Source organism: Heptranchias perlo, chromosome 19 (assembly GCF_035084215.1).
Source record: "Heptranchias perlo isolate sHepPer1 chromosome 19, sHepPer1.hap1, whole genome shotgun sequence".
Taxonomy (NCBI): Eukaryota; Metazoa; Chordata; class Chondrichthyes; order Hexanchiformes; family Hexanchidae; genus Heptranchias; species Heptranchias perlo.
The window spans coordinates 4,685,641-4,705,698 of NC_090343.1; the positions used below are offsets into that span (position 1 = coordinate 4,685,641).

At 47.6% G+C, this 20,058-nt stretch overlaps 1 protein-coding gene across 1 annotated transcript in view; it reads right to left on the reverse strand.

Annotated features, from left to right (window-relative positions):
- The window catches only part of angpt4 (angiopoietin 4), a 91,439-nt gene that overhangs the window by 18,764 nt on the left and 52,617 nt on the right, over nt 1–20,058 (reverse strand). The window contains exons 5-7 of the mRNA XM_068000204.1: nt 11,675–11,790; nt 8,946–9,047; nt 3,294–3,460 (exon numbers count right to left, since the gene is read on the reverse strand). Coding sequence (XP_067856305.1) covers nt 3,294–3,460; nt 8,946–9,047; nt 11,675–11,790 — 385 coding nt within the window. The remainder of the gene's footprint in view (nt 1–3,293; nt 3,461–8,945; nt 9,048–11,674; nt 11,791–20,058) is intronic.

Below are 20,058 nucleotides of genomic sequence, written 5' to 3' on the forward strand. Positions count from 1 at the left end.
GGGTGGGGTTTGGAGAGCTGGTGGGTGGGGTTTGGAAAGCTGGTGGGTGGGGTTTGGAAAGTGGGTGGGTGGGGTTTGGAAAGCTGGTGGGTGGGGTTTGGAAAGCTGGTGGGTGGGGTTTGGAGAGCTGGTGGGTGGGGTTTGGAAAGTGGGTGGGTGGGGTTTGGAAAGCTGGTGGGTGGGGTTTGGAAAGCTGGTGGGTGGGGTTTGGAAAGCTGGTGGGTGGGGTTTTGAAAGTGGGTGGGTGGGGTTTGGAGAGCTGGTGGGTGGGGTTTGGAGAGCTGGTGGGTGGGGTTTGGAAAGCTGGTGGGTGGGGTTTGGAGAGCTGGTGGGTGGGGTTTGGAGACTGGTGGGTGGGGTTTGGAAAGTGGGTGGGTGGGGTTTGGAAAGTGGGTGGGTGGGGTTTGGAGAGCTGGTGGGTGGGGTTTGGAAAGCTGGTGGGTGGGGTTTGGAAAGCTGGTGGGTGGGGTTTGGAAAGCTGGTGGGTGGGGTTTGGAAAGTGGGTGGGTGGGGTTTGGAAAGCTGGTGGGTGGGGTTTTGAGAGCTGGTGGGTGGGGTTTGGAGAGCTGGTGGGTGGGGTTTGGAGAGCTGGTGGGTGGGGTTTGGAAAGCTGGTGGGTGGGGTTTGGAAAGTGGGTGGGTGGGGTTTGGAGAGCTGGTGGGTGGGGTTTGGAAAGTGGGTGGGTGGGGTTTGGAGAGCTGGTGGGTGGGGTTTGGAAAGTGGGTGGGTGGGGTTTGGAAAGCTTGTGGGTGGGGTTTGGAAAGTGGGTGGGTGGGGTTTGGAAAGCTGGTGGGTGGGGTTTGGATGGGGAGGGGGCGGGCGGTTTTTGATGCAGACACCCCACCCAGCAGCTTCCACAGTCTCCTCCAACACTTGTGGACATCACATTGTGATGTTTGACGTTTGGGGGAGAGACAGAGAACACCCAGAGAGAGAGAGAGTTTTGCTTTTCGAGACTTTGCCAAAACTAACTACAAAAAGGCTGTTAGGATGAATTATGAGGTGACGGAGAGAGTGACATGACTGAGGGTGAACTGGTGAAAAGCCTTTTATCTGGAGAGTTTTGACTGCGTTGGATAAACAGTCACTTTGACAAGAGTGCGATACAGTTACATTCTTGGAGGTACCACACTGAGTGAAGTGCAGAACTTGGAGCAAAGACTCGGTCCTCTTAGAAACCATCTTAGAAAAACACATCACTGTTTGCTTTGGCTGCAGGGGGCAAGATTTGTTCCATCTTACTTGAGAAATATAAATCCCTGTTTTTTGATATCTTCTGGTGTGTCTTTGTGCTTCTGTACGGGTCTCTGTTTCTCTTGTCCCTGTATCGCTCTCACTTTCACAGTCTCTGCCTTTGTATGTGTCTCTTTCTCTTGGTATCTCTCTCTCTCTCTACCTTTTTTGCCCCTCTCTGTCTCACTCTCTCTGTCTCTCGACCTCTATGTGTCTCTCTGTCTCTGGATCTCTGTGCGTGTCCCTTTCAGTCTCTGTATCTGTCTTTTCTTTTGTGCATGCCTCTATCTCCACCCCTATCTCCTACAATGAGATAACATGGACGACCCCATCTGATGTAAGCTTCCTTCGAGCTGTATAGTGGTCATGAGGTAGATTAACTCCAGGACTCCTGTGTGCAATATCTCTAACCTGTGATAGAAAGTTTATTGTGTCCTATGATCATTGTCAGAACAAGTTACAGGCTCTCTGAGACCAATGACGTTGAAGTTCAAAGCTGTTTACATAGAATTTACCGCACAGAAGCAGGCCATTCGGCCCAACTGGTCTATGCTGGTGTTTATGCTCCACACGAGCCTCCTCCCACCCTACTTCATCTCACCCTGTCAACATATCCTTCTATCCTTTCTCCCTCATGTGTTTATCCAGCTTCCCCTTCCCCATGTTGATTTAATGCCTCACGTGCACACAGGACAAGGGGCATTTTGAAACAATGAGGGGAGGGGATGGGGATTTTAATCCTTACCCCCACGGCAGAAAGCGGGCAGATGGGCATTTTTAAACTCACCCCGGGTCACTTACCTACCCTGGAGCTGACCTTCCGTGATTTTCACCTGCTCAACCGAGCAAGAGTCAAGGAGACCCAACAGAGGCCAGAACAGACCCTGCGTGATTTTCAGTCCATTACTTTCGACGGATGGAAAGATCGGGTGGGTTCCATTAAGGACGGGTCGTCCTCCAGGGTCGATTTTCCTCCATCAGCTCACGCAGAGGATCGCCAACCCTCCAGGACTGCCCTGGAATCTCTAGGAATCGAAGATTAATCCCCAGGACACTGCTGCCAGCAACAACAGGGGAGAAAAAATTACTGGGGAATTAAAAAAAATGTGTGTTTTTCTCATTTTCTTTGAATACTTTTGTTTATTGGTTGGGGGCGAAGCTGTTCGACTGGGAGGAGCAGTTGGAGGTGACAGGAGGTCATGTGATGAAACCTCCAGGATTACGTGCAAACAGACTTGATGATTCCTAACTCCACCCAGACGGTCAGACTGGAAAATCAGACCTCAAGAAGTGAGAAAGTTGGGAGATGGAACAATCTGGAAGGAATTTAATGGTTTCTCTTCTCACCGTTAAGAACGCTGGTATCCCCAGTTTCTGGACTGCAAACACATATCAACTGACCGGGCAAACAGGTCAGCCAATGAAAAAAACAGATCATCTGGTCATTTACCTCATCGCTGTCTGCGGGAGCTTGCTGTGCGCACATTGGCTGCCGCCATTCCCTGCATCACAACAGTGACTGTTCATCAGAAAACAGAATCAGAAGGAATGTATAGAAGGATAATTAAAGTAATGGGAGCAGGAACACAGGAGAGCTCTATCTGAAATGTTTCAAAGCCCATTAAACACTAGGGCAGCAGCAGAGATCAGGTAATGACGAGGATTGTGTGTGAGCTCTGTGGGGTCTCGACTGTCCTTGAACGACTCACCTGCCAATTTTCACATGCACCATGTGACATTCCAGGAGGTTATTTCAAAGTCAGTCAGTGGAGGGAAGTGCTGGCCACTTACTACCTATCCATTTTTATAGGGTTTCCTTTTCATTATTAATAAATTCATCTGCGTATTGCCTTTTCTGTTCCTGTGTTATATTGGCCACACTTGCAAAAATAATCTGGCACGCCAAGTTCGATGATATCATGAGGTGGGAACAATGGGAGCACTGGAAAGTTTGCAGTGAGCTACCTTCCTCCTGGGAATCGTTCATTTTTCCTTCTGATGACTTTTATTAGTCTCCCAGCAACCGTTTTAAAACCCCCAAAAAAAACCTCCCCAATTACCTGTAATTCTGCTTCTCGCTGCTCAAGTGGAACTTCTCGAATAAGGAGTAGACCTGGTTACCGTCCCAGTCCCTCAGCTCAATCCGTAACGAATAGGGCCTTTGGCTCGTCAGCAGGTATATGGCTTCATTCCCCAGCCAGTACTCACCCGACCCATCGCCGAAACCCTGCAAGAGAAACACGAGAGAGAGAGAGAGTGGCATTGGCTGCCGGAGGGTAACACTTTACTGGAAGCCAGAAGAAGAAAGAACCTGCATTTCTATGCAACCTCAGGACGTCCCAAATCGCTTTTCTGCCAATAAAGTACTTTTAAGGTATAGGAAAATAGTAGAAAGTCATAATTTAAATTTGTGACTTGCAAACATTTAAATAAACAAAAAAAAACCTGCCATGTAAATAGAGAGAAACAGCGCGAGGATCGAGAACCAGAGGACACAGATTTAAGGTGATCGGCAAAAGAACCAAAGGTGACATGAGGAAAAACTTTTTTTGTAGCGAGTAATGATCTGGAATGTGCTGCCTGAAGGGGTGGTCGATGCAGATTCAATCATGACTTTCAAAGAGGAATTGAATAAATATTTGAAGGGAAAAAATTTGCAGGGCTGCGGGGAAAGAACGGGGAATGGGACTAACTGGATTGCTCTTACAAAGAGCCGGCACAGGGTCGATGGGCCGGATGGCCTCCTTCTATGCTATAACCATCCTATGATTCTATGTCTTGCAAACTGAATCAAAGTTCTGTCTATGTGACATTCATTGCTAACGCAGTGATCACACCTCTTACTCTACGTTGCACAGATCTTCACCTATACAGCCCAGAAATTAATACAACTTAACAATAAAACTTTCATACCTAACTACCTCAGGACACCACTCCCCCTTCACCTGCCGAAAGTGAAACATGACTCGCTGCTAAAGAAATTGTCAAATAATCTTCCAAGGTTCAGGGTTTAGGGGCTGATTGAGGAAGAAGCGGAGCAGAGCAGTGAACAACTACAGTCCTCCTCTTGGATTCACAGAGACGTTGGCCAGAGACAGGCGGGCAGGAGGGAGAGGAAGCAATTGGGGAGGTGTGGGGGAGGCCTATAGAGGCAGCAGCAGGTGATAGATTTGAATATTAAATGAAATAACACTTCAGTAAAAGTTGCAGGTGGTGGCAGAAATAAAATTACACGAATTAAAAACAAAACAAACCCCAACTTACCTGCGACGTCACCGAAAGGAACAGAGCTGGGAGACGGAGGTTGGGAAAGCTGCAGTGCCACCTAATGTCGGGAGGACTGAAAGATCAGTATAATGGTACCACACATATCTTACAGTTACAAGCAACACCGAGGGAACCATGTGTGACACCGAGACGTGACAAAATAATGATACAGGAAGTAAATGAGACAACAGAAAGTGCATGCCAGTTACAAGTCTTTTGGTATATTTTTTATTCGTTCACGGGATGTGGGCGTCGATGGCAAGGCCAGCATTTATTGCGAATGGAACTGAACACTGTGCAATCATCAGCGAACATCCCCATTTCTGACCTTATGATGAAGGGAAGGTCATTGATGAAGCAGCTGAAGATGGTTGGGCCTAGGACACTGCCCTGAGGAACTCCTGCAGCAATGTCCTGGGGCTGAGATGATTGGCCTCCAACAACCACTACCATCTTCCTTTGTGCTAGGTATGACTCCAGCCAATGGAGAGCTTTCCCCCTGATTCCCATTGACTTCAATTTTACGAGGGCTCCTTGGTGTCACACTCGGTCAAATGCTGCCTTGATGTCAAGGGCAGTCACTCTCACCTCACCTCTGGAATTCAGCTCTTTTGTCCATGTTTGGACCAAGGCTGTAATGAGGTCTGGAGCCGAGTGGTCCTGGCGGAACCCAAACTGAGCATCAGTGAGCAGGTTATTGGTGAGTAAGTGCCGCTTGACAGCACTGTTGATGACATTATAGAGAGGGATCTACTAGCGGTTCCCCTGGTGCTCCTGCGGTAATTCTTCCGTCCCCCTCGTTAACCATCTCTGCCATTCCTTTCTTCTTTACTATTAGGTTGACTACTTCATTCCTTCATTCATGGTGCCAGCCCTTGCTCAGTGGGTAGCGCTCTCGCCTTGGAGTCAGACGGTAGTGGGTTCATGCTCCTCCCTCCCCCCCCCCCACCCCATAAGGCTTGAGCACATAATCCAGGCTGACACTCCCGGTGCAGTACTGAGGGAGGCTGCAAAGATGGAGGTGCCGACTTTCGGATGAGACCTTAAACCGGGGCCCTGTCTGCCCTCTCCGGTGGACCATAAACGATCCCATGGCCATTATTCGAAGAAGAGCGAGGAGTTCCCCCCAGCATTCTGGGCAATATTTATCCCTCAACCAACATCATTAAAACAGCTTATTTGGTCATTATCACATTGCTGTTTGTGGGAGCTTGCTGTGCACAAATTGGCTGCCGCGTTTCCTACATTACAACATTCCTTCCCCACCTTCCCTGGCAGGAAGCCCCAGCATCTGAGGTTTCAATAATCCACAACACAAAATGAACAATATAATTAGAGTGAACTAACACAGGACTATAAATATGGATCTGAGAGGGAGGGAGAAAAGGAGGATGACATAGAGTGTGGAACATAAAGAGAGGGAGATAGAAAGAATTAGAGAGTGGGTGACAGGCAGAGACACAGTTACAAGCAGACAGACAGATTTACTTTATCCGTGAGCAATGCCACGGGAGACTAACTGTGTCCTGAATCCGCGAATCCAGGTCGATGCAGATTAGGTCAGGCTCAGAGCACTTCAGAAATGGATTTACAGACGCCTGTAAGAAGACTTAGTGCTGTGTTTGGAGACTGTTTTCCCAGCTTGTTACTTGTTTTTGCTCTCCATCCAGAAGGCTTTGTGCCAAATGCATTTTTTGTTTTGGAATGTTAACAATATTGCTACAATGGGCTGTCCCATGGGAATCCCCTTGGAAGGAGGAAGATTTGGAGCACTGCGCACAGTCCTGGTCTCCATATTACAAAATGGATATCGAGGCACTGGAGAAACTGCAAAAAAGATTTAGAAGGATGATACCAGAACCGAGAGGTTATACCTATCAGGAAAGATTGAACAGACTGGGGACTCTTTTCTCCAGAAAAGAGAAGACTGAGGGGTGACCAAGTAGAGGTCTTTAAAATTATGAAAGGGTTTGATCGGGTGGATGTAGAGAAGATGTTTCCGCTTGTGGGGGACTTCAAAACTAGAGGCCATAAATATGAAAGAGTCACTAATAAATCTAATAAGGAATTCAGGAGAAACTTCTTTACTCAGAGGGAGGTTAGACTGTGGAACTGGCTACCACATGGAGTGATTGAGGCGAATAGCATAGATGCATTTAAGGGGAAGCTAGATAAGTAGATGAGGGAGAAAGGAATAAAAGGATATGCTGATAGGGTGAGATGAAGTAGGGTGGGGGGAGGCTCGTGTGGAGCATAAACACCGGCATAGACCTGTTGGGCCGAATGGCCTATTTTTTGTGCTGTAAAATTCTATGCAAAATTAAAAGCAGCAGATCGATTAATGCCAACCAAGTCAGGCTGTACCAAAGGCTGATGATGCCTTCACATCCGTGTGGACATGGATGGAGGCAGCGACAGAGACAGATAGCAGCAGCTGACATGCACCAGTGGCATCGACGGCCAGCTGTGCCCTTAGGCTGCCACCCACTACCCACCATGTGGTGATGCTATCCCTGGATTGGCAAACAGGCCAGGACTTGGATTTGGGTGTACAGGGCACAATTTCAAAATTTGTAGTTGACACAAAACTTGGAAGTGTAGCAAACAGTGAGGAGGATGGAGATAGACTTCAAGAGGACATAGACAGGCTGGTGGAATGGGCGGACACGTGGCAGATGAAATTTAATGCAGAGAAGTGCGAAGTGATATATTTCGGCAGGAAGAACGAGGGGAGGAATTATAAACTAAATGGTACAATTCTAAAGGGGGTGCAGGAACAGAGAGTCCTAGGGGTATATGTGCACAAATCTTTGAAGGCAGCTGGACAGGTTGAGAAAACGGTTAAAAAAGCATCCTGGGCTTTATAAATAGAGGCATAGAGTACAAAAGCAAGGAAGTTATGTTGAATCTTTATAAAACACTGGTTCGGCCACAACTGGAGTATTGTGTTCAATTCTGGGCACCGCACTTTAGGAAGGATGTGAAGGCCTTAGAGAGGGTGCAGAAAAGATTTACTAGAATGGTTCCAGGGATGAGGGACTTCAGTTACGTGGCTAGACTGGAGAAGCTGGGGCTGTTCTCCTTACAGCAAAGGTTGCGAGGAGATTTGGTAAAAGTGTTCAAAATCATGACGGGTTTAGATAGAGTAGATAGAGAGAAACTGTTCCCATTGGCAGAAGGGTCGAAAATCAGAGGACAAAGATTTAAGATGATTGGCAAAAGAACCAAAGGCGACATGAAGAAAAACTTTTTACGCAGCGAGTGGTTATGATCTGGAATGCGCTGCCTGAAAGGACGGTGGAAGCAGATTCAATCACGGCTTTCAAAAGGGAATTGGATGAATATATGAAGGGAAAAATTTGCAGGACTGCGGGGAAAGAGCGGGGGAATGGGACCAACTGGATTGCTCTTACAAAGAGCCGGCACAGGCTCGATGGGCCGAATGAACTCCTTCTGTGTTGTAATGATTCTTTGATTAATGAGCTGTCGCTCTTTGGTTCTGTCAGCACTCACTGCATTCAATAAAGCTCTGAGCTCATTTCTATATTTAACTCGATCTGATTTGTGTGGGCTTGAAGCTTTGTGCGTAATCTGAGATCTTTCCCACACAATCAGCATTTTTAATAATATCACGCTGGTTACTCTAGGACAGCATGACAGAGTGTTCCAGGTCTACGAAGGGAAACCTGCAATTTAAAGACACATTGAATTAAGTCATCACATCTCGCTGTGCAAGTTGTCTGGCACCAACCCTAGTTCTTGAATGGCTCAACGCCAAAGCAATCGCAGGCTTCAAACTCTGGGAAAGGCAAAAAAAACCCAAATCCTTGTCTCGTTTTATGGTTGGGGATCTACTTTCTCCCAATTTTCTCTGCTCCTCTCCTGAAGGGATCAACTTGTACAGGAATATTGTGGCATGGGAGCCAATCATTCTTCAGTACCTCAGCCCACTGGGCGTTGCTCATCAGCGGGCCTAGACAGCGAGGACTAGATTTTCCCCTGACGAAATTGGGTGGGTTGGCAGTGGGAGAGGGGGCAAATTTCTTTACACAGAGAGTGGTTGGAGCATGGAACTGAGGCAATGCTGCACTGTCGGAGGCGCCGTCTATTGGATGACACGTTAAAACCAAGGCCCCGTCTGCCCCTTCGGGTGGATGTAAAAGATCCTGTGGCACTATTCGAAGATGAGCAGGGGAGTTCTCCCCGGTGTCCTGGGCCAATATTTATCCCTCAACCAACATCACTAAAAAACAGATTATCGGGCCATTATCACATTGCTGTTTGTGGGATCTTGCTGTGTGTAAATTGGCTGCCGCGTTTCCTACATTACAACAGTGACTACACTTCAAAAAGGACTTCGTTGGCTGAAAAGCTCTTTGGAACGTCCTCAGGTCATGGAAGGTGCTATATAAATGCAAGCCCTTTCCTTTTTTTCTTTTACTCACCATTTTATATTCCCTCCAATTTCTTTGGAAGTCGGTGCTGCCATTTACTCTCTTCTGTATCACAGTCCAACCCCCACCACTGGTCTCCATGTCACAGTAAACCTGCAGACAAGAGAAGGAAACACAAAGCCTAATGGGTCCACGATGGTGCAAAGCACAATGGGATCAGAATAGCTGCCATCAAAATGGAGGCCTTGCAAAGTTGTCTACTGTTATGACCAATAAACACTCAAGTTGGTGTGATAATGTAATGGCTGCTTTCACTTCAGACTCTCTGGAATATTCTTTTTTTTTAGATATAACAAAGAGTATAAGAGGAGACCCCGGAGGGTAATTGCTGCAATAAACTTGCTTCCAACAGAGGGTCCTCTAGTGTTCAATTAACAACATGCAAGTACCAGACATATCACTTTCTTGGGCCTATTGTTGGCCAAAGTTCTATCATAGAAATTTTATGGCACAGAAGGAGGCCATTCGGCCCATCGTGTCTGTGCCGACCGAAAAAGAGCTATCCAGCCTCATCCCACTCTCCAGCTCTTGGTCCATAGCCCTGTAGGTTACGGCACTTCAAGTGCACATCCAAGTACTTTCTAAATACGATGAGGGTTTCTGCCTCTCCCACCCCTTCAGGCAGTGAGTTCTAGACTCCCACCACCCTCTGGATGAAAACATTTCTCCTCAGCTTCCCCTCTAATCCTTCTATCCTTCTGGGCAGATACATAAAATAAAACAATTACAACAGGAGGCAGACGGGTGCAGTTGATCCAGACATTAGGAGATTCATAGAGTGCTTCACTGTCAATCTTACAGAATAATTGTGTTCTACCTCTGTCAGAGGGAAACACAGAAAGTTTAATTTCTCACCTCGATTTTGTGAAGAAATTTAAAGCAGAAATTTAAAAGCCTTTTCTGATGACCCATTAGTTGTTTATGGTATTTCTTTCAAAGTCTGGTTTACAGCCCCGTGCCAGATTTTGAAAAGAACACTGGCTGCAAACTAAGAAACACAGTCAAGTATCTGAAAGAAAATAAATGTATTTTTGCCGAGTTTGACCCCAAAACGGACACATTCCAAATACACAGAGTCAATGCTGAGCTGAGCAAACCTCACATCACCTCTAGGGGAGACGGTGATATTATTTAATTATTATCAGGGGTTGTGTGCAACATAGTACCATCGTATCATAGAATGGTACAGCACAGACGGGGGCCATTCGGCCCATTGTGCCTGTGCCGGCTACTTGATAGAGCTATCCAATTAGTCCCACTCCCCTGCTCTTTCCCAATAGCCCTGCAAATGTTTCCTTTTCAAGTATTTATCCAATTCCCTTTTGAAAGTTATTATTGAATCTGCTTCCACCGCCCTTTCAGGCAGCGCATTCCAGATCATAACAACTCGCTGCGTAAAAAAATGTTCCTTCATGTCGCCTCTGACGGAGACGGTGAGCGCTCTGGTGACTGGGTCTTCAACTTGGCAGCAACCAAGAGAAAGTAAAACCGGCAAGTGATGGAAAACAGAACTAAAAACCCAGAAACTACTGGAAAGGGACAGCAGGTCAGTCTGCACTCGAAGACCAAGGACAGGTTATGGGGCTCAGGAACGCACCTTCAGGGACTCTCTTTCCTTTCCTGCTGTGAGTGTCAGTGGTAGATCTCCATCTTCACCATCTGGTGGGAGCGAATCGTTCGCCCTCTGTGGAACTCACCTAACTTTCATTCCATCAGCTTCAGCCTGTCTGCCCTGGTACACCGGCCCAATAGGGTTGCCAACTCTGGTTGGACATATTCCAGGAGGTTTCATCACATGACCTCCTGCCTTCAACTGTCCCGCCCCTCTCCCACACTCCCGCCATTGGTTGGCGGACATGTCCATCCTCGCGACACCCCACCTTCTCACGTCCAATCAGAAAGTGAATAGACTCTTCATGCCATATGCAGGTCAAGGCTGGATGCGGCCCATAGGGGTCGGTCACTCTGACTGAAGGCCTCTCTTCTGCAGCAGTCTCCGCGCCCGGGTGACCCTGGAGAGGGAGCACACGGTGTCTGCCGGTACGCTTGAGGCTTTCCGCGAACGGTGGGCACCGCAGGGACTGGAGGGCATCATCAATCAGAACAATAACATTCTTATTTGAGACTGGTTTCGTTTTTTAAAAATAAAAGTGACGCCCTATCTCCCCCCAACTTTTTTTTAAGGTGCCGCATAGAACAAGTGTTTAGAGGCTCCCAGAGGAGGGAAGAAGAAAAAATAGACTCTTCATTACCCAATTGGGTGATTCTTGACTGTCAAACAGCCTGTTTCCCCATGTCTGATATTTTTATAACTATTAGACAAAACCTTCAAAGAAATTTTTTTTAAAACACTATTTTTTTATTACTCATTTAATTTTTCACCCAAGTTGCTGGCAGCAGTATCCTGGAGATTAGCCTTTGATTCCTGGAGACTCCAGGGCAATCCTGGAGGGTTGGCAACGCTACGGCCCATGCACTTAATGACCATTGAAGTAACTAAAACATAAGAGTGAGGTTTCCATAAGAGTGATAGCTGGAAACGTTTAAAAGGTTAAAGCAAGTGTAATATGTCCTCATTGTTTGTAACTACCTACCATTACATGAATGACACCCATTGGAACGGGATAGGGAGTAATCTGTCAGTCTGCTATGGAGTGGCCTGAATTACTGGTCAATGCCGGCACGCGTAGTAATTCAGAGGGACACGTGCAGTTGGTTACCTTGCGAGGCTCTGTCATGTTCTCGACACGGATCATGTAGATTCCACTCACGTTGGCTCCAGACTGCAAGGCCTCCGCGCAATCCCTGAAGATCTTCTCTTCTTTCTTAACCACCGCTGTTTGACAAAGAAACCAACAAAGAGCTCAATCAACTGGCAAAACAAAACAAAAAAAAAGAAAAGGAAAGTTACAAGTGCTAAAAATCTGGAATTAAGGCCGGAAAAGTTTTGGAAATACACAGCCTGTCAGTAACGGGAAGGCAGGTTATTAACTAGATTGATTCCTGGGATGAGAGTTTGGTCCTTTGGTGAGAGATTTAGTAGAATGGGCCTATATTCTCTGGAGCTTAGAAGAATGAGAGGTGATCGCATTGAAACATATAAGATCCTGAGGGGGCTTGACAGGGTAGATGCTGAGAGGCTGTTTCCCCTGGCTGGAGAGTCTAGAACTAGGGGGCATAGTCTCAGGATAAGGGGTCGGCCATTTAAGACTGAGATGAGGAGGAATTTCTTCGCTCAGAGGGTTGTGAATCTTTGGAATTCTCTACCCCAGAGGGTTGTGGATGCTGAGTCGTTGAGAATATTCAATTGTAAACAATTTTACAACACCAAGTTATAGTCCAGCAATTTTATTTTAAATTCACAAGCTTTCGGAGATTTCCTCCTTCCTCAGGCAAATGTTTCAAGAGCTCCTTGAAGCCTACGCATTTATACATATAGAACAATACATGGTGTTTACAGACTGCCCCTGCAACTGCCCGTTGCCAAGGCAATCACCGTGTTCAGACAGAGAGGTGTCACCTGCAGAACCCCCGAATACACATTCAACAAAAAAACAAACAGGGAAAAAAAACAGAGAAAAAAAACAGAGAGAGGCAGAAACATCCGGAAGGCAGAGAGAGCCAGCAAATGACCCATTATATTAAAAACAGATAACATTTGTTCACTGGTGGGGTAACGTGTAGCGTGACATGAACCCAAGATCCCGGTTGAGGCCGTCCTCATGGGTGCGGAACTTGGCTATCAATTTCTGCTCGACGATTTTGCGTTGTCGTGTGTCTCGAAGGCCGCCTTGGAGTACGCTTACCCGAAGGTCGGTGGATGAATGTCCATGACTGCTGAAGTGTTCCCCGACTGGGAGGGAACCCTCCTGTTTGGCGATTGTTGCGCGGTGTCCGTTCATCCGTTGTCGCAGCGTCTGCATGGTCTCGCCAATGTACCATGCTCTGGGGCATCCTTTCCTGCAACGTATGAGGTAGACAACGTTGGCCGAGTCACAGGAGTATGAACCATGCACCTGGTGGGTGGTGTCCTCTCGTGTGATGGTGGTATCTGTGTCGATGATCGTCGACACAGATACCACCATCACACGAGAGGACACCACCCACCAGGTGCATGGTTCATACTCCTGTGACTCGGCCAACGTTGTCTACCTCATACGTTGCAGGAAAGGATGCCCCAGAGCATGGTACATTGGCGAGACCATGCAGACGCTGCGACAACGGATGAACGGACACCGCGCAACAATCGCCAAACAGGAGGGTTCCCTCCCAGTCGGGGAACACTTCAGCAGTCATGGACATTCATCCACCGACCTTCGGGTAAGCGTACTCCAAGGCGGCCTTCGAGACACACGACAACGCAAAATCGTCGAGCAGAAATTGATAGCCAAGTTCCGCACCCATGAGGACGGCCTCAACCGGGATCTTGGGTTCATGTCACGCTACACGTTACCCCACCAGCGAACAAATGTTATCTGTTTTTAATATAATGGGTCATTTGCTGGCTCTCTCTGCCTTCCGGATGTTTCTGCCTCTCTCTGTTTTTTTTCTCTGTTTTTTTTCCCTGTTTGTTTTTTTGTTGAATGTGTATTCGGGGGTTCTGCAGGTGACACCTCTCTGTCTGAACACGGTGATTGCCTTGGCAACGGGCAGTTGCAGGGGCAGTCTGTAAACACCATGTATTGTTCTATATGTATAAATGCGTAGGCTTCAAGGAGCTCTTGAAACATTTGCCTGAGGAAGGAGGAAATCTCCGAAAGCTTGTGAATTTAAAATAAAATTGCTGGACTATAACTTGGTGTTGTAAAATTGTTTACAATTGTCAACCCCAGTCCATCACCGGCATCTCCACATCGAGAATATTCAAGGCTGAGACAGATAGATTTTTGGACTCTAGGGGAATCAAGGGATATGGGGATCGGGCGGGAAAGTGGAGTTGAGGTCGAAGATCGGCCATGATCTGATTCAATGGCGGAGCAGGCTCGAGGGGCCCTTATGGCCGACTCCTGCTCCTATTTCTTATGTTCTTATGTTATTATTGATTTTCCCGGGTGTGTGACCCTCTTTATCAGATCAACTCTGGTGACGGGGACACCCCTGAAACATTGGCTGGGGATTTCCTCGGAGCTGCTCCCGCTCCAGGGCTGTTTCCACCCCAATTCTGCCAAAGGTACTGACAGAGCTGGATTAAAAATTCTTGGGGCTTTGGGCAAGATCCTGGGGTAATGCATTCAGTTCTGGGGACTGAACCTCAGGAAGGATATATTGGCCTTGGAGGGGGTGCAGTGCAGATTCACCAGAATGATACCGGGGCTTAAAGGGTTAAATTATGAGGACAGGTTGCATAAAGTTGGCTTGTATTCCCTTGAGTGTAGGAGATTGAGGAAATGATCAAGTCAAAGTGTTTAAAATGTTAAAAGGATTTGATAGGGTAGATACAGCAAAACTATTTCCTCTGATGGGGCACAATCTTAAAATTAGAGCTCGGCCATTTAGGAGTGAAATCAGGAAGCACTTTTTCACACAAAGGGGAGTGGAAATCTGGAACTCTCTCCCCCAAAAGGCTGTGGATGCTGGGGGACAATTGGAGCTTTCAAGACTGAGATTGATAGATTTTTCTTGGGTAAGGGTATCGAGGGATACGGAGCAAAGGCGGGTAAATGGAGTTGAGATGTTGATCAGCCATGATCTGATTGAATGGTGGACCAGGCTCGAGGGGCTGAATGGCCTCCTCCTGCTCCTATGTCCCTATGTAACACGGATGCATTTAAGAAACAAGCAGATGGTACAATGGGGGAACTGCAGTGTGCTTCAGCATGGATGAACTAATACGCTTTGAATACTCTTCTGTATCCGTAATTATCTTGTGATTTAACGTTACTTCAATTTTGAAAAAGAACTTTGCTCTGGATTAATGAAGGGGGCGGGGTGGGGGGAACAGATACAGTCGACCCATGATCTCCTGGTAGGTTCACCCAAGAAATAATTGGATTTCCTGTTTTGCAGAAGATTTCGGCCCCTTCAGATTTTCATCTCTCAAAAGCACAGATCTGGGGGAGAGATATTGGGGTCTTTTCAGCCATGCCTAGAAATTTGAACCATTAATAAATCTCTGAGCGTGTATCAGAAATCTCTGAACAAGCGGCTGGAAACAGAGAAATCTACAAGAGTCCTAGGACCTCTTACCCTCTACTTAACTCATGCCTTAAACCACTTTCCCAATTTAACACATGCCAAGTTGGCCCATGGGAGAGCTCAAATCCAAAATATTTTGACAGTAAAACTAAACTGGGAATCCAATTTCATTGCCGTTCACCCTACGACAGTGCTAAATATTTGGACACATTTTACATTTGATTCTTTCTTTCCTCTTTACCCCTCCCTGTTGTCTCGAACTTTTGTGTGTCAGGAATGAGCATGAAGCACGAGAGGCCATTTTATTGGTGAGCAATGAGTTCCCACAATTGTTTGAAGGTCGAGTTATAAACCTCCAGATTTTTTTTTTCGGTGATCAATACGAATAAGTGGAATGCTGAAATAATTTTTTAAGGAATTGCACTTTTGAATCAAGTTTTTTAAAAAAATAATTGGCAGATAACATTGATAACACAGAATCATAAATCGTTTAGCCAGTGATTCAATCCAGACTAAAATAGAAAACTCCTCTTATCGTACAGACAATAGATTTCTCAGGGTTGCTCTCGTCACTGGGGAATCTGATTTTACCGGTGTGGGAATTCATCTGGGCAGGCCCAATCGAGAGGCCCGAGGCCAGCCCAAAATTGGACCCTGGGCCTCATCTAAATATTCCGGGCCCTGTGCAGAAACACATTTTAGGCTGCCTGCCTCGCCCGTAGCGGCCCTCGGGTAGGTGCCGAGGAGAGGGGAGGGAGGACAGCAGGGGGCGGGGGTGCTGATGGCAGCCAGCAGAGGCCAGGAGGAGCATTCCTGCTGACAGCCGCCAACCCTCCAGCATTGTCCCGGAGGAATTAAAGGTTAATCTCTTGGACACTGCTGGGTTCAAAAACCCGGGAGGAAAACCATAGGCGCTTTAATAAAAATGGTGTTTTATTTTTCATTTTCTTTTAACACTCGTTTGTTAGTTACAAACATACTGGAGGTGGAGTGAGGGGGAGGAGGGTCGGCCATTTGACTGACAGTCAGGCCTTGTCCAATCAGGTAATGAAGAGACTGCTCACTTACCAATTGGCTGTAGGAAGGCGGGTCCACTGCGAGGATGGACATGTCGGGTGACCAATGGTGGGAGTGTGTGGGCGGGGCCTTTGGAGGCAGGAGGTCATCATAAAATCATAGAATGATACAGCACAGAAGGAGGCCATTCGGCCCATCGTGCCTGTCCTGTCATATGATAAAACCTCCAGGAATACGTCCAACCAGAGTTAGCAACTCTATTCCTGCCCCTCCTGGCCCCACATGAATTAAGATAAAAGCTAAAAACTTCACCTTTTCAGCGGGGGCTGGTTGCTAGGCTGCATCAACACCTGGAAAGCCTGAGGGGAGTTGGCCCGACACCTGCTCCCCTCAAGACAGCCCGATTTCTTAGAGGGGCTGTAAAACAGGCATCAGTCCCCTCATCAGCATATAAAATATCCGCTCCATCACCAAGACCACCTATTTCCACCTCCGTATCATCGCCCGTCTCCGCCCCTGCATCAGCTCATCTGCTGCTGAAACCCTCATCCAGGCCTTTGTTACCTCCAGACTTGACTATTCCAGTGCTCTCCTGGCCGGCCTCCCACCTTCCACCCTCCGTAACCTTGAGTTCATCCAAAATTCTGCTGCCCGTATCCTAACTCGCACCAAGTCCTGTTCACCCATCACCCCTGCGCTCCCTGACCTACATTGGCAACACCTCGATTTTAAAATTCCAATCCTTGTTTTTAAATCCCTCCATGGTCTCACCCCTCCCTATCTCTGTAACCTCCTCCAGCCCTACAACCCTTCGAGATTTCTGCGCTCCTCCAATTCTGGCCTCTTGCGCACCCCCGATTTAATCGCCCCACCATTGGCGGCCGTGCCTTCAGCTGCCAAAGCCCGAAGTTCTGGGATTCCCTCCCTAAACCTCTCCGCCTCGTTACCTCGCTCTCCTCTAAGACACTCCTTAAAACCTACCTCTTTAACCAGACTATCGGGTGCGGTAGCATGGTGGTTATGTTACTGGACTAATAATCCAGAGTCATGAGTTCAAATCCTGTCATGGCAGCTAACAAATTTAATTAAATTAAATTTATTAAATAAAAATCTGGAATTAAAATACCAGTATCAGTAATGGTGGCCAATGCCTGCTCGTAAAAACCCATCTGGTTCACTAATGTCCTTTAGGGAAGGAAACCTGCCGTCCTTACCTGGTCTGGCCAAGATGTGACTCCAGACCCACAGCAATGTGGTCGATTCTTAATTGCCCTCTGAAATGGCCCAGCAAGCCACTCAGTTGTAAAATCTCACTACGAAAAGTCAGAATAAGAATAAAACCGGACGGACCACTAGGCAACGGACACGACAATGGCAAACCAAGCCCAGTCGACCCTGCAAAGTCCTCCTCACGAACATCTGGGGGACTTGTGCCAAAATTGGGAGAGCTGTCCCACAGACTAGTCAAGCAACAGCCTGACATAGCCATACTCACAGAATCATACCTTTCAGCTAATGTCCCAGACTATTCCATCACCATCCCTGGGTATGTCCTGTCCCACCGGCAGGACAGACCCACCAGAGGTGGCGGTACAGTGATATACAATCAGGAGGGAGTGGCCCTGGGAGTCCTCAACATTGACTCTGGACCCCATGAAATCTCATGGCATCAGGTCAAACATGGGCAAGGAAACCTCCTGCTGATTACCACCTACCGTCCTCCCTCAGCTGATGAATCAGTCCTCCTCCATGTTGAACACCACTTGGAGGAAGCACTGAGAGTAGCAAGGGCACAGAATGTACTCTGGGTGGGGAACTTCATTGTCCATCACCAAGAGTGGCTCAGTAGCACCACTACTGACTGAGCTGGCCGAGTCCTGAAGGACATAGCTGCCAGACTGGGCCTGCGGCAGGTGGTGAGCGAACCAACACGAGGGAAAAACTTACTTGACCTCATCCTCACCAATCTACCTGTCGCAAATGCATCTGTCCATGACAGTATTGGTAGGAGTGACCACCGCACAGTCCTCGTGGAGACGAAGTCCTGTCTTTGCACTGAGGGCACCATCCAACGTGTTGTGTGGCACTACCACCGTGCTAAATGGGATAGATTCAGAACAGATCTAGCAGCTCAAAACTGGGCATCCATGAGGCACTGTGGGCCATCAGCAGCAGCAGAATTGTATTCCAGCACAATCTGTAACCTCATGGCCCGGCATATTCCTCACTCTACCGTTACCAACAAGCCAGGGGATCAACCCTGGTTCAATGAGGAGTGTAGAAGCGCATGCCAGGAGCAGCATCAGGCGTACCTAAAAATGAGGTGCCAACCTGGTGAAGCTACAACTCAGGACTACATGCATGCTAAACAGCTGAAGCAACATGCTATAGACAGAGCTAAGCGATTCCACAACCAACGGATCAGATCAAAGCTCTGCAGTCCTGCCACATCCAGTCGTGAATGGAGGTGGACAATTAAACAACTAACCGGAGGAGGAGGCTCTGCAAACATCCCCATCCTCAATGATGGCAGAGTCCAGCACGTGAGTGCAAAAGACAAGGCTGAAGCGTTTGCAACCATCTTCAGCCAGAAGTGCCGAGTGGATGATCCATCTTGGCCTCCTCCCGATATCCCCACCATCACAGAAGCCAGTCTTCAACCAATTCGATTCACTCCACGTGATATCAAGAAATGGCTGAGTGCACTGGATTCAGCAAAGGCTATGGGCCCCGACAACATCCCGGCTGTAGTGCTGAAGACCTGTGCTCCAGAACTAGCTGCACCTCTAGCCAAGCTGTTCCAGTACAGCTACAACACTGGCATCTATCCGACAATGTGGAAAGTTGCCCAGGTACGTCCAGTCCACAAAAGGCCGAAAAATCCAATCCGGCCAATTAATGCCCCATCAGTCTATTCTCAATCATCAGCAAAGTGATGGAAGGTGTCGTCGACAGTGCTATCAAGTGGCACTTACTCACCAATAACCTGCTCACTGATGCTCAGTTTGGGTTCCGCCAGGACCACTCGGCTCCAGACCTCATTACAGCCTTGGTCCAAACATGGACCAAAGAGCTGATTTCCAGAGGTGAGGTGAAAGTGACTGACCTTGACATCAAGGCAGCATTTGACCGAGTGTGGCACCAAGGAGCCCTAGTAAAACTGAAGTCAATGGGAATCAGGGAGAAAACTCTCCAGTGGCTGGAGACATACCTAGCACAAAGGAAGATGGTAGTGGTTGTTGGAGGCCAATCATCTCAGCCCCAGGACATTGCTGCAGGAGTTCCTCAGGGCAGTGTCCTAGGCCCAACCACCTTCAGCTGCTTCATCAGTGGTGAGTGTCACATGAAATGGCATCTTGTCTCATCCATTTCCAAATTTGCAGCCGCCAAACAGTAGCTTAGGAGATAATTGGGGTCTGGGGAAAGGTTGCGTCCTACCTGATTTTGACTCCCACATCTGTGGTTCAGTGAGTAGCATTCTTGCCTCTGACTCAGAAGGTCACGGATTCAAGTCCCCGCTCCAAAGACTTGAGTGCAAAACCCAGGCTGACGCTCCCAGTGCAGTACTGAGGGAGTGCTGCACTGTTGGAGGTGCCGTGTATCAGATGAGACTTTAAACCAAGGCCCCGTCTGCCCTCTCAGATGGACGTAAGAGATCCCAGGACACTATTTTGAAGAAGAGCAGTGGGGAGTTCCCCGCACGTGTCCTGGGCCAATATTTATCCCTCAAGCAACATCACTAAATCAGATGATCTGGTCATTGTTTAATTGCTGTTCGTGGGATCTTGCTGTGCGTAAATTTAGCTGCCACGTTTCCTACATTACAACAGCGACTACGCTTTAAAAAGTACTTCATTGGCTGTGAAGCGCTTTGGGACGTCCTGAGGTTGTGAAAGGCGCTATAGAAATGAAAGTTCTTTCTTTCTCTAAATCCACTGGTGGTGTGTTTTTT